The following is a 17,001-nucleotide window of genomic DNA, read 5'->3' as shown; positions in this document are numbered from 1 at the left end:
CTTACAGCTGGGAAAGAGTTAAGATGTCTATCACTCAAAACTATCTAAGATTATTTTCACTTTCTTTCTAGTAAGTAGGGACTATTGTACTGTGTGAGTGTGTGTTTATTGTGGGGGTGCCTTAGAGACCAGAGTTAGTGGAGGAAGCTCTAGGGGCATGGTGTGGCAGATGCTTGTATATAATTATAACATTTTGCAACTAATGACACAGAGAACCTTGGTGAATTGGGCCTTTTTCCTGCATATTTTGTTGACCACCTGCGCTTGCCTTTTTTATACATTTGTAAATCCATCCATGCAGATGCACATTCTGTCCTAGTATCCACAGGTGCTGATGCCCACGTGTTCCTTTGATTCAGGGCATAGGGGCTTTTGCTGATGAGGCTTAAGAGGAAACTGATGTTCTCTTTGTCACAGGGTTAGACCAGCACAATGCCCACGATCCACACAAGCATTTAGCAACCCACGTAGACTTCCTCTACCACGTGGTCCAAGGTCCTGCAAGGCTCCCCATTGCAAACTATGTCGATATTCATAACGAATCATAATGCATTTTAAGCAAGAGGCGCTGGGGGTTTTGTGGTCAGCAGCATGTTCTGAAACGTTAAGCATACATACGACAGACATGTTAAGCTCAACAGCGGAATATTGCTTCCGCAGAAAAGTGGCAAAATCATTTTTGAAATGTGACAGATTCCTACTACTGCACACATCAGTCGAAATAATCATTTTTATGTACGGTCTAATTTTGGAAAATTCAAAGAGACTTGCTACTATAGTTTGATGTGATGAACGGTGGGAGAAATCCTTGAACCTCAGGAGAGTTCTATGAAATTCAAGAGCAAATGCTGAGGAAATTCATGTTCAAATCCTGAGTGGAATTCAAGAACCGATTTATTTTAACTATATGGTTTTGGAAAATGCAGCAGCGTATATGTAGGAACTGCATTATCTGGTTATTCTAAAAGGAATCTTACATGGGGACCGAACCCAGATTTAGAGAGTAATCCACCGAATTTGTTCAGATTTCAACATAAAAACATGGCCATATAAAGAAAATCCTATGATTCTTATTTCATACACGTCATTAAGGAGTGCTCCCTGAATGTTCTTTATTTTTATTTGGTATTGTTCATTTATAAGAAGCTTAATGCCAGCAAGTGGTTTTTGAGGGCATGATCGGAATTCGAACCTGTGTTGGACCACGTTGTCTCGCTTCCAAGACAAATGGGTTGCCCCTTAGCTACTCTTCCGCCCCTTTACAATTCAAGGCAACATCCTCATGGTGAACCCACCACCCTCGTATTACAATCAATATTATGTTGATTAGTGAACTCAGTCGAAAGCCCATGGTACGTAAGCGTTGTACCATTGTAGCGAAAGTTTGGGCTGGCATCCTCCTTAAGGCAAATGTGTAGTACAACACTTTTCACCAGATGCAAATGTGGTGCCAAAGTGCCCTGCACTGATCCAAAGGTTATGTATAATTGGCCCAGTGTCCAGAAAGAATGCTCTGCCACCTGCACCAAGATGTTTCCATGATCTCATTTTTAAAGTAGTAGCAGTGAGTTGGTTTGGCGTTCCCTGTTCCTCGCACACCTTAATTGCCCACTGTCAGGATGTTTCTATTTCCCGCTCATCATCAGTTTCTTTTGTTTGTCTACTTCATCTGTTGTTTTTCATCCCAATCATATCATTATGTTAATTTGGCATTACTTAAGAGTAGCCCAACCAATGATGGCATAATAATTAAACAAAGTCTCATATACTAGAGGGACCGGTTAGTGAATGCCACAGCAGATCTCATAACCCAAACAAACATCCTCAAAGGGAGGGTAATTTCAGAATCCCTACCAATGTTCATTTATAGTAAGTCTGTTTTAGGTAAAGAGAATGGGATATTTCCTTTGCTCTAGATCATGTAGTGAAGGAAGAGCTTTTTTAAAGAAAACTAACAGTAAACCAAAAAGTTACATACATCAAGATTCTTTGAAACTCAGACTGTCAAAATCATTGTGCGAGTCAGCGATCATATGTTGATCACATTAAACAGTTTCAAATTTGAAATCCCAATTTGCCCTAAACTATATTGAGTACCACTACTCTGAGGTAAGTGGACGGATTGGAAGGGTCGCTGACATGTTTTCCAGCTGCAAAAGCTGATCAAAGATATCGTTGTGGGGGTAGCGTGCCCACCAGTGTCAATACAAGTATTTCTTAAAAGTCTGCCACTTTTCTAATTTACAAAAGTGTTGTTGTGCCTTCAGTAAATGAGAAAAGTGCTGCTGCCATCAAGGAAATGACTAGCTTACAAGAGAAAAGGGTGTGCAGTAGATGACAGATACTGTATTTTAACTGCTTTTTTAATGCAAAATGAGGGCTCGGCAAGGAGAATGCCCTCTCAATGTCTGGCCTGCATTACTGACGGCCTCTAGGGCCATTGTCAGGCCATAACTCGGGGACATGCAAGAGTCAGACTTTGAAGCCGGTAGACAACATTCTCTCTTAATACAGAATATGGTGCTTTTAGAACAAGACTTCTCCAATTTTACACGGACTTCTGAATTGGACCCTCTAGCCACCTCTTTATAGTGTGCCGCTAATAGAGGCTAATAAACATATCTTTTCTTTCCTGAATTAGTCTGCCACGGACTCGGCACCAGTGATCTAAGAGGAACTACAGCCATTCATAGCAACAATATTGAGCGCTTTTCAAACTGCACTACGATCCAGGGGAATGTTGCGTTCTTCCCGCTGTCATTTAATGGGTGAGTTTTCATGGGTTTCAGTCATTTCCAATTTATAAAGGTAATAATAAGTGTATATATTGTTTACCTATTTCTTATTGCTTTTCAACTTCTAGTGATGGCTTTGAAGAAATTCCACCTTTGGACCCGACTAAACTTGACTACTTTAAGACCGTAAAAGAAATAACAGGTTAGTATAACAACAATGTAATCATCATCATCTGTATGTGATTAAATAAATAATTTTCAGATTCCTTAATTGCAGAAGTTTTTCCTTGCATCACTATTGGTAATTTCACATTTTCTGCAAGGGCATAGTTTCTTCCAAGATTTTCTTTTGTCTATGGTGTGCTGCCTAAAGCCTTCAAGTCTCCAGTTTAATACTAAAAAGTGGCCGTAACTTAACCCTTTACTTAACCCTAATTGCAAAATGAACTTGATTAAACATGAGCAAGCTATATGAAGAATCCTATTGGGAGACACGAGTAAAGGGAACCGCGATGGTTGGTGCTGTTGCTGCCACCGTAGAGTGGGGAGGCTGTAGCCATGCTGGGATACCCTCTACCTGCGGTTGCTGAAAGGTGGCTGGTGCAGCTGCTGCCCGTTTGGGGCTTCCCTCCTCCTCCTGTCGCTTCCTCACTGTGTCTTCTCCTCCGACGCCGCTTGACGCCCTTCACCACCCTCTGCATGGAGCCTGCACGGGAGCTTGTTCCCTCCATCGATGGTGCTCCCTGCCTGGGTCTTCGTGGCCGGGGGTCCTCGTCGGTCATGTCCTGCCTGGGTCTGTGAACTAGGACTGGGATGCTGCTTCTTCGCTTCCGGCTTTGGCCCGCTTTGAAGGAGTGCTGCTGGGGTTGCTGGGAAAGCTGGAGTATTGCTACGTGCTGCTGGACTCCTAAGGTGCTCCTTGGTGCCATGCCTGGTTTACTGGGCTTCATGGATGACGGTTGGAGATGGCAGTGACGGCATTTGATGATCTGTATTAGGTTATGTTATGTTATGTTATGTTATGTTATGTTATGTTAATGATACTTGGTATAGTGCAGCTATCATCCAATGGTATCTTGGCACTGTAACAAGGAACAACCCAGGGAATCACTGAAAAAGAAAAGGAGAAACTTCAAACCAAGAAAGGAACAGCACAACTATTGAGGAAAAAGAACATTTTTAAGAGCTTTACGAAAACATGAGTGATCATCAGTGAGCCTGTGAGCCAGGAGAAGAGAGTTCCAGAGTGACGGGGCAGAGTCAGAAAAGGGCTGGCCCCAAATCGGAGTCTTCTGAACCCGTGGAACAAGGAGAAGATGACGATTAGCGGACTGAAGATCTCTGTTAGGTACACATGGAACATCGGAGACAGATAGCTCGGTGATCATGGAGCGCCCGATGCACCAAGCAAGGGTCTTAAACTTGACCATGCTCTCGACAGGGATCCAGTGGAGTCTTTTCATAACTGGGGAAATATGGGCATACCTTGTAAGACCAGCCACCAGTCACGCTGCTGAGTTTTTGTACAATCTGGAGTCTTGAGATAGTAATTGGGCTGGCCAAGCAGGGTGGCATTGTAGTAATCAAAAATCCCCATGACAGCGGATGAAACTAGGTGTCCTCTACGGTCAAATGGTAAAAACGGTATCACCCTTTTTAAGGTTCTTAACCTAAAATGGGACCTGAGCTGCATCTGGCACTAACCTGCAGGTCAGAGGAAGGGAGAGCCACATTTTAATCCACAGATTTCTTTACAGAATCAGCCGGAGAAGGAAGTCCATCTAGAGAAGAGGGCCATAAGTCTGTGGTCCAGAGGAAATGAGCAGCCTGGGGGCCAACTACGAGGACCTCAGTTTTGTCACTGTTAGGTTTTAACCAGTTATTGTTCTTCCAAATGCCAATGGATGCTAGGCAAGCCTGCAGTGGTGATTCAGCATCATCTAAGTTGTGATCCGCTGTAAGGATAAGCAGTGTGTCATCTGCGTAAGCATAAAACTGACATCCGTGATCCTGTATCCAATTGGCTAGGGGATGAACATAAATATTAAAAAGTAGTGGGAAAATAGAAGAGCCCTGACCCTACAACATAAAACAGAGGAGGCTGATCTGAACTCTGAACAGTGGAAGTGATAGGGTCTGGGTTCGATCCGAGAGAAAAGATCTAAACCATTTAAGGACTGGGCCTGTGACCCCACCTCCTCAAGGCAGTGACACAAGATAGCATGATCAATAGCGTCAAATGCTGCAGACATATCCGTGAGGATCAGGAGGGCCACCTCATCCTGGTCTCAAATCCTGGTGAGATCCTCAGTGATTGATACCAGCACTGCTTCAGTACCCATAGATGGTCTGAAGTCTGAATCATAAGAATGTATACTGGAGGCTTCCTCTAAAAAGCTTCTCAGCTGAGTTGTCACTTCAGCCTCAAGCACTTTCATAAGAAATCTAAGAAGTGAGATGAGCCAAAAATGTGAGGGGGGGGTAGGGACCAGAGTCACTTATTTTAGCAGTGGAGTCACCAGGGTGTGTTTAAGGCCAGATGGAGTAATGCCATGTGTTTAAGACAAGTTATCAGGTATAGTCACCACAGGGGATATCTCAGAACAAATGTTTTTCAATAACTGAAGAGCAATGGGATCCAATGGAGAACAGGATATCCACTGCCAAAGGATTTCACTAACCTGCTCCATGGATGTATGGGCAAAAGGTGCAAGAGTTGCACCGTTTGAACAAGGGCTGGACAGCACAGGATAAGGAGAAAGTACAGCAGTCTTAGCAGTTATTGATGTTTTCCTATCAATACTAATGATCTTCTCAATAAAAAAGTGGAAAGAGAGTCACAAAGAACCTGGGAGGGAGGTACAGAGTAAGAGATTACATTAGAGGATGAAAGTTCCCTGACAACGGAGAATAATACTTTGGGTTGGTTTAGAGCTTCGGGGATCCGGGAAGTAAACGATTTAATTTTTGCCATTTTGATGCCTTGATGATACTTCAAGCGGCAAGCCTTTAATAAGGTGTTATCCTCCACACGGTATCGTGAACGCCAGACATTTTCTGCTTTCCTGTATGAAAGTCTAATGGACCGTAGTGAATCCGTGAATCCGTGAACCACGGTCCAGATTTTTTCTATATGATGTACCAGTTTTGAGAGGAGTTAGGCCATAAGCTGCCAAGGTAGAAGTTTCCTGGAGAACAAGTGCAGAAACTGAAGGTGGGAATCAAAGAAGACTGTTCATAACAAGCCTGGTTCTTGTTTGACAGAAAAAAGGAGGTGAGGATGGTGTGGGCAAGAGACTTTTTTGGGACTTTTTTGTCGAAGGTATGCACTAACATTCAATCTCATTCTGTGCTTTCTGAAAGGATGCCTTTGAAGCATACTTTTCTCTGTTCTGCACGCTGTATTTTTGTGACATTTTTAGATTTTGAGGTTTTGCCTCCCACCATGCTGTGCTTGGGGTGCAATGGCTTCATTTTTTCCTCCAGCACGCAGGTTCCCTGGACTATCACAATTTGTTATTCTGGAGCATCACTGCATTTTCTTCCTGTTTGGCTTTCTTTGTTCTTTTTCTGTCCTATGTTGTAATGTTGCCATCATTTCTTAAAATGTACCAACGTATTAATTATTGTGCAGCGCTTAGGAGTAGGCGCTATAGAAACAAAGTAAACAAGCAAACAAATAAACAAGTATAATATGCGGTCACAGGAAGAAAATCAGAATATATATCCATACTCACCTACGTAAAATGATGTGGTCGTTTTCCATAACCAAGCTTGCCTGTAAGTGAATATGTTATGCCACGAAACCCTGGTTCCCAGGGCCCTACATCGGCTCCCAGCTGAATTTAGTATCAAGTTCAAACTACTGTGCATGATGTACAAACTGTACTGCCAGACAACCCTGGTGCACCTCCAGTTCCCGGTGCAACAAGGAACACCGACCCAGACATCTTGGGGCCAGCCTATTGATCCATCACACAGCCCAAATAAAGCAAGGCCAACAGGGAATGAATGGATTGATGTCTCTGCCCCTCGCTCATGTTAAAGTCTTAAGGTGTTAAGCTGTTAAAGAAAGCTCAGAAAAGCGTTGCAACTTGCAAGGCAAATATATATGATGACCTCTTTAATCAGGAACATGTATTGTTATAGGGACTCTACCAACAGAAGATCAGATTCATAGCCCTCCGCCAAAAGGCCTTCCCTCAAATAATGGGACTTGGCTCCCTATTGATCTCAGATTGTACTAGACACAATTACAGATCACAGGCCTTTAGCTTAGCACATGCACAGTCCCATTCACGCCAGTCTAAATACTCTTGCACTGGGCTTACACGTGTGCTGATATGATCATCGGTTTCAAATGATCAAACCTATAATTCCACCCTTAGATTTACTAGTTATTATTTGTATCTAGCATTTTCCATGTTAAACCTCATTAGTGGAATAAACACGAAATGTGTATATATTTATATTTATTTTCACTATGTACTTTATGTTTACTTTTAAATACTTTCTTTTAACAATGTTTTCCTTCATTGTAGGTTATTTGTCAATTCAGGATTGGCCTGAAAACAAAACTTATATTGATTCATTTGAGAACCTGGAAATTATACGTGGTAGAACAAAGAGTATGTAAGTACAACTGTATTCAAATGAACCCTTTACTCTCTGGCCTAATTAGATTAGTCACAAATAAGTAACTGCACGTCTATGAAGGTTAAATAGTTCAGAGGCTTCTGAGTTCTTTTGATAAGAATGTGTCTGTCTGTGTTTGTCTGTATTAACATATATTGTGCCATCTTTCGGATACAGGAGTCTGAGCGATTTGACTAACTGGCAATATGATGGTTGAGTTCCTGGGTTTTCGTATGCAAATAATAGAATCCTCAGCCTGACCCCACAAACCTAGTCCTATCACATAAAAACTCGAGCACTCTGTGGACTAGGCAAAACGGTAACTGACCAAAGGGTGCAAGAGCAGAGACGAGAGGAGGGACGGAAATGTTTCCAAGAATATGCGGGAGCCGCCGTGCAGCGAGGGAGCCTGAAATAATTACAAGGGTTTATGGGGGAGATTCCGTCCCAAGAAATGCATCAAAATAAAGGGTTAAACTGTTGCTTTTTACAGCACTCCTTCGGTAAAAGGCCAAACAGTTTGCAATCAGTTTTGAAAGATAACAGATGAAAAAATGTAGATGCCAATATACCAACAGTGCACAGGAACATTTACCAACACATTTTCATAATCCCTTTGCACACAATGTATTCCAGTATAACAACTTTTTTCATTCTGGCTGTGCCCATACATATCCATGCTGCCTGCATCAATATATGCCAGTATTCCCATATAACAACATACTCATGTTTGCTTTGCTTATAATGCCAGTAATTATACCCTACTATGCCAGCAATTATACCATACAAAGACATAACCATGCTGGCCCTGGCTTTATCCGCACATCAAAAGCTTCCACCCATTACATTTTTGGGTTACAGTATCCTGATGTAAGAACATACTCCTGTTGGCTTTGCCAGTAAGAAATGTCATAACACAGTAATAAAACACACCCAGAAACCTGACCTATGTAGGCTAGTAGACCCACATAAGAACTCTCATCATGTTTGCTTTACCCTTTATGCCAGTAAAAGAAATGTCACACCACACTAGTAAAACATGTCCAGAATGGCTGCACCGGTGTAGGTCAGTATGGCAACATGAGAACACTCATCATGTTGGCCTTACTCGTGATGATCAGTAAATGATTCCTTGCCACACTAAGGGCCTCATTACACGGATGGCGCTAAGGGATTACCGGCACCGGTAAGGGCACCGGTGCCGGTAATCCCTTAGCGCCATACTACGAGGTCCCTCAGCGGGTCCCTTCCTTAACGTGTGGCCAGACCACACGTTAAGGAAGGGACCCGCTGAGGGACTTCAGGGCAAATAACGGTACCGCTAGTAGCGGTACCGTTATTTGCTACTTCCCCATTCCCATTGAGCCCTATGGGGGCTCAAATGGGAATGGGGAAGGGCCTTGGTGAATGTGGAATTACTGTCCCGCCAAACTTGGAATGGGCCGGTAATTCCCCCATTCACCAAGGCGGAATCGGTAAAATACCGGCGGCAACCATGGCGCTAACAGCGCCATGGTTACTGCCGTCCGTGTAATGAGGCCCTAAGAAAATATGTTTAGGCTGGCTATGCCAGCTAAGACAACATTGCCACATAGCCACTCTCATCATGTCGGCTTTACCCTTCAGACCATTGACAAATGCGATGACATAGTAAGAATATATATCCATACTAACTCCTTCAATATAGACCAGTAGGGCCACATAAAAACACTCATCATGCTGGCTTTACCCTTAACGTCAGTAAAAGATGGCATGTCACAATAAGAAAACATGTCCAAACAGGTTTCACAATGTTGGCCAGTATGGCCACATGGGAACACACATCATGCTGGCTTTATTCTTGATAGCCAGAAAAAAAATGCCATGCCACAGTAAGAAAATATGCCCAGACTGGCTGCACCAATGTAGGCCATTACAGCCACATAGGAACACTTATCATCTTATCCTTACTCTTGATGCCAGTAAATAATACCATGCAATAGTAAGGATACATGTCCAGACCCACTTCCCCAATGTAGGCCAGTAGACCACGCAAGAACATTCATCATGAAAAAATAACCTATCATCATGTTGGCTTTACCATTGTTGCAGAGTAAAACATGCCATGCCACAGTAAGAATATATGCCTAGACTGGCTGCCAGCTCACAAATGTAGCCCCACCCACCCTCCAAATCAGAGGTCCACTCCCCAGCTTGGCACACACAAGGACATGCATACAGCATTCATGCACTCTCTCATTCATAGATGCACCCGCACAACATACATTCCCCTGCTCGCAGACAGCATACACTCTCTCATTCACACATGCACTTACAGATCCAAACCCTTGCATGCACAGAAACAGGCATACACATATACATACATTACACATACATATATATTTTCTAACATGCAGCCACACTCCAAATGACACCACCTCACACTGCCTGTAATGAAAGTCCTCCAGCATCCACACAGTATGCAACAGGAAAGGGGAACTATTTCCTGGGTCCTGCACATGCACAGTGGTGCCAAAGCACTGCTGTCATGCCACCCATGTGCCTCCTGGATGTGCAGGAGAACTTCTGACACACATTCTGCTTGGCCATACACCAGCTTGCAGCCCCAAAGGGTCAAGCTAGACTGGGGAAGCAAAATGGCTCTGGTCTTGCATGGCACATTGGGCATTTGTGCTGGGTACTAAAAGCTGTCAAAGCAACATCAAATTTCCCTTCGACAGTTGAAACCAATGCTTAAGTGTGCCCTGAGAAACGTTTTAAAATAACCAGTCAAAATGGTGCTTCTTTCATGACACTTTCTGTGAAAAATTGGGGAAAAAACACACAGTTTGCAATCAGTGTTGAAGGTTAATGTGTGAAAATATCTAGTGGCCATGTCACTAACAGTGTACAGGAGCATTTTCCAACACATTTTCATGATCCATTTGCCCACAATATATGCCAGTATAACAAACATTTTAATTCTGGCTGAGCCCATACATATCCATGCTGCCCGCACCAATATATGCCAGTAATATGGCTCAGTTGGTTGAACGCTTACTGCTGCGATTTGTGAGTGATTTGCAGGTGGCAGGTTTGAATCTCTGCAAGGCCAACTCAGCCTTTCATCCTTCCGAGGTCAATATATGAACAACAGAGTAGTAGTAGTAGTAGAAAAAGAAGACGACCACAACTAATGCCAAGACAAGTCTGGGAATCGCACCCACATGAAGAGAGAGGAAGGGCAATCTTCAAGCTCACAGTACCTGGCAAGAGAGTACACCAGGTTGCCTGTGACCAAAGAAGAAGAAGTAGTAGTAGTAGAAGCAAACCAAGAAGACCAAAGTAAAAGCCAAGGGGAGTCTGGTTCTTGCACCCACATGAAGAGAGAGCCAATGTAGTTGTCATTCTTACAGCACATGGAAGGAGAGTATACCAGGTAGGCTATGAACAACAGAAGAGTAGTAGTAGCAAAAGAAGACCACAATTAAAGCCAAGGCGAGTCTGGGACTCGCAATTAAATAAAGAGAGGGTAAGAGCAATCATCATGCCCACAGTACCTGGCAGGAGAGTACATCAGGTTGGCTGTAACCAAAGAAGAAGTAGTAGAAGTAGCAGTAGAAATAAAACAAGAACAGTACACCAAATGAAGAGAGGGCCATAGCAATCTTCATACATACAGCACCTGGCAGAAGAGTATTCCAGGTGGGCTGTGACTGGCAAAGCAGCCGTAATCCAGCAAGAAAATGCAATTGGAAAATACAGAGAAGGCAACGCCTAAGACTCACTCATATATAAAGAGAGAGCAAAGCATTTTTCATAGTCACAGTACCTGGAAGGATAGTGTACTGGGTGATCTATGAAACCAAGTAGAAGGAAAGAGGAGAAGACCTGCATTGAACATTCGGAGGGCTTGACAACCAGGGAGTAAGGTTGTCCTTGAACACTAAAAGAGGAGAAGACCCTCATTGAACATTCAGAGGAAATGACAACCTGGAAGTAAGGTTGTTCTTCCTTTTTGGATTATTATTTGTTGCACAATTTAAGAAAATCCAATTTTTCACATTTGTTTAAGTTCTAAGTGTGAAAGCTGGAAATGGGAATTTTGGACACAACAGTAGACTTGTTTATTTTGACCCATCTGACAAACTCCTTAGAATATTTTTTTCAGGGCATGGAAACCCCTTTTAGTATTAGAGTCAGGAAGGTGTTTCTCCAACTCTTATATTGTTTAATACAAGTCTCTGTTAACAATCATGTCACCTGTGTGTCAATCTCCTCCTTCCACACCCGTACATATGGTGTCAGAGTGGAATGTTGCCCGGTTGACACAAGCTGGGGGACCCCAAAAAATTCCAACCTGAACAGGACTGTTTCTACCCCCAATATTTCCACCTTTGGAAAAGAGTGGACTCAATTACTTTTCTCTACTAGTGGTTTGAGCCTGTTAGAAACCAAACTTAAGTCTAACCCCTGCTTGAGCAGCTGTGATTCGAAGAGGAATAACCAAAATAGAATCCGAGAGCCCCATTACTATTCAAGCCTGAGTGGCGGGGGCTCAGGTTCGTACGAAGGAAGGACTGTCAATGCTGGATGGTTGGCTTGCGGTACTACTATCTTCAAGGTTGGAATAGAATAGCTCCCCTGACCCTTCCTCCAACTCCACCTCCTCACCTGGGTACGTGGGTAGCTCCAACTTCCTTCTCTGGGGCCTTTGGGAAGTAGGCTTTTTCTTCTCGTGCAGATATGGCCTGCCTCGGAAAGAAGCCACCGTGACCCCGAGATGGGGCTCACCGGGACCCCTCTCCGTGACAGCCAACAGAGGAAAAAGCCGTAGCTGAAAAAACCCCTGGCAGGTATGCTGGATGTTGCTGAAGAGCTGTCCCAGAAGTGTCCAAGGAGGAGCTGCAGATTGGTACGAGGGTCCGGATGATAGGCACTGAAGGGATCCAAACAGCCCAAGAGCGAAGAAAACCAGGAAGAAAAAATAACGGAGGAAAAATATATAAGCTATGAGGGGGAGCACTAGAGGAGGTGAGGATAAATGGAAGGGCGAAGTAAGCCCCCAGTAAAAGTTTAATATGCAGCAAAATAACATAAAAGGAGGAAAAAGAAGTAAGAGTAAGCAAGGGGGACCAGGAGGGAAAAAACAAAAGAGGATAAGCAAAAATTGGAGGGGAAATACAGGGCAGTATAACGAGTGCACGCAACGGAGAAAATACTAAACGTTGCAACGCGCCGAGCCGCACCGCCACTGAAAGTAAATAGGAAGCGGCGGGCGGCCATCTTGAAAGAAACACTAGACCGCTAACCGCACGTAAGAGAAAACGTGGCGGAGCGGTCTAATGGCGGTCCGACCTCCATCCCTTCCACAACCGCCAACGGCCTACGGCCGTGACAAGGACGTGGAGGGGAATAATTATAACCTGTTCTTTCCACACGAATATTAAGCCATGATAAGTTGGTTATATCTTTAGACCTTAGATTGAATATTTCCACCCACTCAGTCATATATATCAAACTCCCCAAAGGAGGGGTAAAATTAAGAGTGATACCCCACTTGACCTGTGGTGACAAGATGAAATGTATACTTCTAAATTTCTCATTTAACCTGATGGTTTAAAAACGTGACTTGGTGGGTCATCTGATATATGAGACCTTATCTGAACCTCCCTCCAACAAGACCCAGAGAGAAAGAAAATAAAAATTCTGACCAGCTCCCCAAGACTAGGAAATAAGTGTTAGAACTCCCTCAGGATAAAAACATGTCAAGGGCCCCAAGACACAACCCATTTGGTTATAACCCGAGAATTATTTTCCAAATCCAAGTTTAAAAGATGATCAAGATCCTGGAGGGCCAAGAACCTAGACAGACTATGCCAACTCATTGGGGATGAAAATTGGTATCACTTGCCAGGGCCTAGAGATACTCCCTTCCCAGGAAACAGAGAGGCCCTTACATTCCATCCTGATTGTTCTTTCATGGAACAGGAAGGGCGAACCTAGAAGGCCCTGCATTAGGCTCAGGAGAGTTTGAAATGTTTAACTCATCTGAGGAAATAGAGCTCCTAGAAGTGCCTTAAATCAATAACGTTTTTTCTTCTTCTGGAGGAACCCATCAGACGGAATTGGTAGTGACACCCTTACCATAACCTCCAATAACAGAATCCTCCCAGTTTTAATAGTATCCCGGGAAATCTCCACCCCTCTGTCCCCTGGAAAAATCAGACCCTGACTTTTTTAGAACTAATAACGCCCCCTCTCTAACAGAGGAAAGATAAAATCATGTTATTCACGTGGCAGAAGTGGTCACCTAACCAGAATTTGTCCCTTTTGAGACCTTCTCTTAATATACCAGTTAGGTCAAATCCCCAAAAAAGTCAGGTAATTCCCAAATGAAAATTCCAACCCATCTTCTACTACTAACCTATGCACCCAGCCCAGAGAGGAATCCGCAATAATAATAGGGCTCCCTGAAGAGACCATTAAAGGGAACAATTTCCCCGGTTTGGTCAAATAATGTCTGAGTTAAATTTAACCAAATCCAAATTTTTCTCAATAGACAGTTGGGAAGAAAATCTGGGGAAATCTCTCCTTAAGGGGAAGAAAAAAAAAATAGAAAAAAATCCAACTCTTTTCTGTACACTCGCGGGAGTAACATATATAGGGTACCCGTCACTATTCAGGGGGAAAAGATCAGGGCGGACCTAAATAGTGGAAGCATGGGTTGTTCCATCCATTCCCAATTTCTCCCCAAAGGCTGGAAGGTAGTCTTCCAGAAGGAAGTGCAGTGTATATATGGCCTGGACACCCATAACCCTTATGGAAAAGAAAGAATGGATCACAATGGATGTAATCCCCAATTTACCGGCTGAGTTAGTCGTGGAAAGTGACTTACCCCAGTGCGACCAATGGGTCTCTCACATGGCCCAAATAGGAGTGCAAATGAAAACATCAATGGGTAACATAACAACCTTGACCCAATCCTTTGCTATAAAGGCACATGAGACCCTGTAATCTTCCCAAGAAGAGTAAGCCAGCGAGTTAAGGGGAAGGGTATGTGACAAATCCTCGGATGTCATCCCTTCTCCTCTAGGCAGAGCACCTTTGCATGCGGCCTGGGAGTTGAGGCTGTTACTCCATAGTCACCTTTGGGGTGTTACTTAGTGGGTGGATCTCATGGGGAGGGAAACCCCCTATGAGATGTGGGACGAAACCTTGGGAGATAGGCATTATTATTCCACTACACTCCAACCTCCCTCACCCTGTTAGACATAACCCCACACACTTCCATGTATGTCTGAAGAATAGACAATGTAATTTCCCCAAGAAATAAGAAATACTGGGAAGAGCAACAACAGAAAAGTGAGGATTGAAGACCTCACTACTGGGATGAGGAAGAGCAACAACAACAACATAGTGAGGAATGAAGACCTCACTACTGAGATGAGGAAGAGGCATGGATCCACATTACATGTTCAGCAGAACCTAGGTGTGCGGACTTGATGCCATAGAACGGCTAATGCAGTTCATCTGATGAAAAGGAAAGAGGGACTGCCAAAAGAGAGAGGCCCTCCCAGGAGGAAGCAGGAGATTTGAATGCTGACAGCTGTAAGCAACATTGGATGCCGAGATGACAGAGAACGGGATGCTTAACAGTAACAGTAACAGTTCCCTAGGAGCTTTGTCGCAGACAGACTTCCGCGAGAGGCAGAGGCCTGAGCTCCCATCCAGTCAGGAAGCCTGGAATGCTTGCGGAAGCTGAGACGTGCAGCTCAGAGGCCAGGTATCAGTGCAGAGATGCTGGAAGCCATGGAAGCAGCCAAGGGAAGTCATGGAATCCCGAAGCACCCGCGAACATCTAAGAAGCACAGTTAACCTCTACAGAGAGGTTGAGGAGACCGGGACAGTTAGGGAGAAGGCTAGGAGAGGGCAGAATCACGAAAGCGAGTCTGTGACCCGCACCTATATATCGAATCACATCCTCCACACCAATCTTCATAGTCACAGTACCTGGCAGGAGAGTACATCAAGTTGGCTGTGACCAACGAGTAGTAGTAGTAGAAGCAAAACAAGAACACTACACCACATGAAGAGAGCCAACACAATCTTCATTCCTACAGCACATGGCAGGAGAGTATACCAGATTGGCTGTGAACAACGAAGGAGTAATAGTAGTACTAGCAAAAGAAGAAGACCCCAATTAAAGCAAAGGCGAGTCTGGGGCTCGCACCCACATGAAGAGGAAGCCAAAACAATCTTCATGCCCACAGTACCTGGCAGGAGAGTACACCAGTTTGGTTGTGACCAAAGAACAAGTAGTAGTGGTAGTAGAAGTAAAACAAGAAGACCACACCACATGAAGAGAGCCAAAGCAATCTTCATGCCCACAGTACCTGGTAGGAGAGTACACCAGGTTGGCTGTGGCCAACAAAGAAGTAATAGTAGTAATAGTTGAAGCAAACCAAGAAGATCACAATTAAAACCAAGGTGAGCCTGGGACTCACACCCACATGTAGAAAGAGGCAAAGCAATCTTCATACGCACAGCACCTGGCAGGAATGTATACGAGGTTGGCTGTGACTAGCATTGTATCTGTAACCCAGCAAGAAAACTCAATTGGAAAATACAGAGAGGCAAAGCCTTAGACTCACTCATATATGAAGAGAGAGCCAAGCACTCTTCATAGTCGCAGTACCTGGCAGGATAGTGTACCAGGTGAGCTGTGAAACCAAGGAGAAGGAAAGAGGAGAACAGCCTAATTGAACATTTAGCTGGCACGACAACCTGGGATTAAGGTTGTCCTTCCTTTTTGGACCATTATTTGTTGCACTGTTTTTCGAACTTTGTTTTTGTGGGTGGAACAGAACTTTGAGACTAAAGAAAATCTCCTTTGTCACATAAGTTTAAGTTCCAAGTGTGAGGCCTGGGAATAGGAATGTTGGACTCGACAGTGGGCTTGTTTATTTTGACTATCCTGACAAACTACGTAGAACATTATTTCGAGGCAGGGAAACTGTTCTTAGTATTATGGTCAGGAAGGTGTTTCACCAACACTTATATTGTTTAATAAAAATCTCTGATAACAATCATGTCACCTGTATGTCAATCACCTCCTTCCACTCCCTTACACACAGTAATAAAACACTCCCAGGCCGCTCAAACTGTAGTATGGCCACACAAAAGCTCTCATCATGTTGGCTTTACCCTCTATGACAGTAAAACAAAATGCCATGCTACAGCAATAAAGTATGTACCCACTGGCTGCAGAAATGTAGGCTGGTATGGCAATGTAAGAACAATCATTTGGTTGTAACCTTAAGGCCACACTAAGAAAATATGTTTAGATTGGCTGCAATAATGAAGGACAGTATGGCCGCATAAGCAGTCTCACCATGTTGGTTTTACCCTTCAGACCAGTAACAAATACCATGCCACAGTAGGAACATATGTCCACACTTACTGCACCAATGTAGAAAAGTATGACCACATAAGAACACTAATCATGATGGCTTTATCCTTGGAACCAGTGGCATATGACATGCCAAATTAAGAAAATATATCTAGACAGATTTCAATGATGTAGGCCAGTATGCCCACATCTGAACTAAGAGTCCTCCCTCCCCTCCTTCTTACATCAGATTCATTAACT

At 43.7% G+C, this 17,001-nt stretch overlaps 1 protein-coding gene across 1 annotated transcript in view; it reads left to right on the top strand.

Moving 5' to 3' along the window:
- EGFR (epidermal growth factor receptor) overlaps positions 1-17,001 on the top strand; it is an 810,606-nt gene that overhangs the window by 642,866 nt on the left and 150,739 nt on the right. The window contains exons 9-11 of the mRNA XM_069648296.1: positions 2,642-2,768; positions 2,864-2,937; positions 7,277-7,367. Of these exons, the coding sequence (XP_069504397.1) occupies positions 2,642-2,768; positions 2,864-2,937; positions 7,277-7,367 (292 nt within the window). The remainder of the gene's footprint in view (positions 1-2,641; positions 2,769-2,863; positions 2,938-7,276; positions 7,368-17,001) is intronic.

The sequence above is a fragment of the Ambystoma mexicanum genome, chromosome 2q (assembly GCF_040938575.1).
Source record: "Ambystoma mexicanum isolate Mex_15411 chromosome 2q, UKY_AmexF1_1, whole genome shotgun sequence".
NCBI classification, from domain to species: domain Eukaryota; kingdom Metazoa; phylum Chordata; class Amphibia; order Caudata; family Ambystomatidae; genus Ambystoma; species Ambystoma mexicanum.
This window is presented reverse-complemented; position numbering and strand designations above follow the sequence as displayed.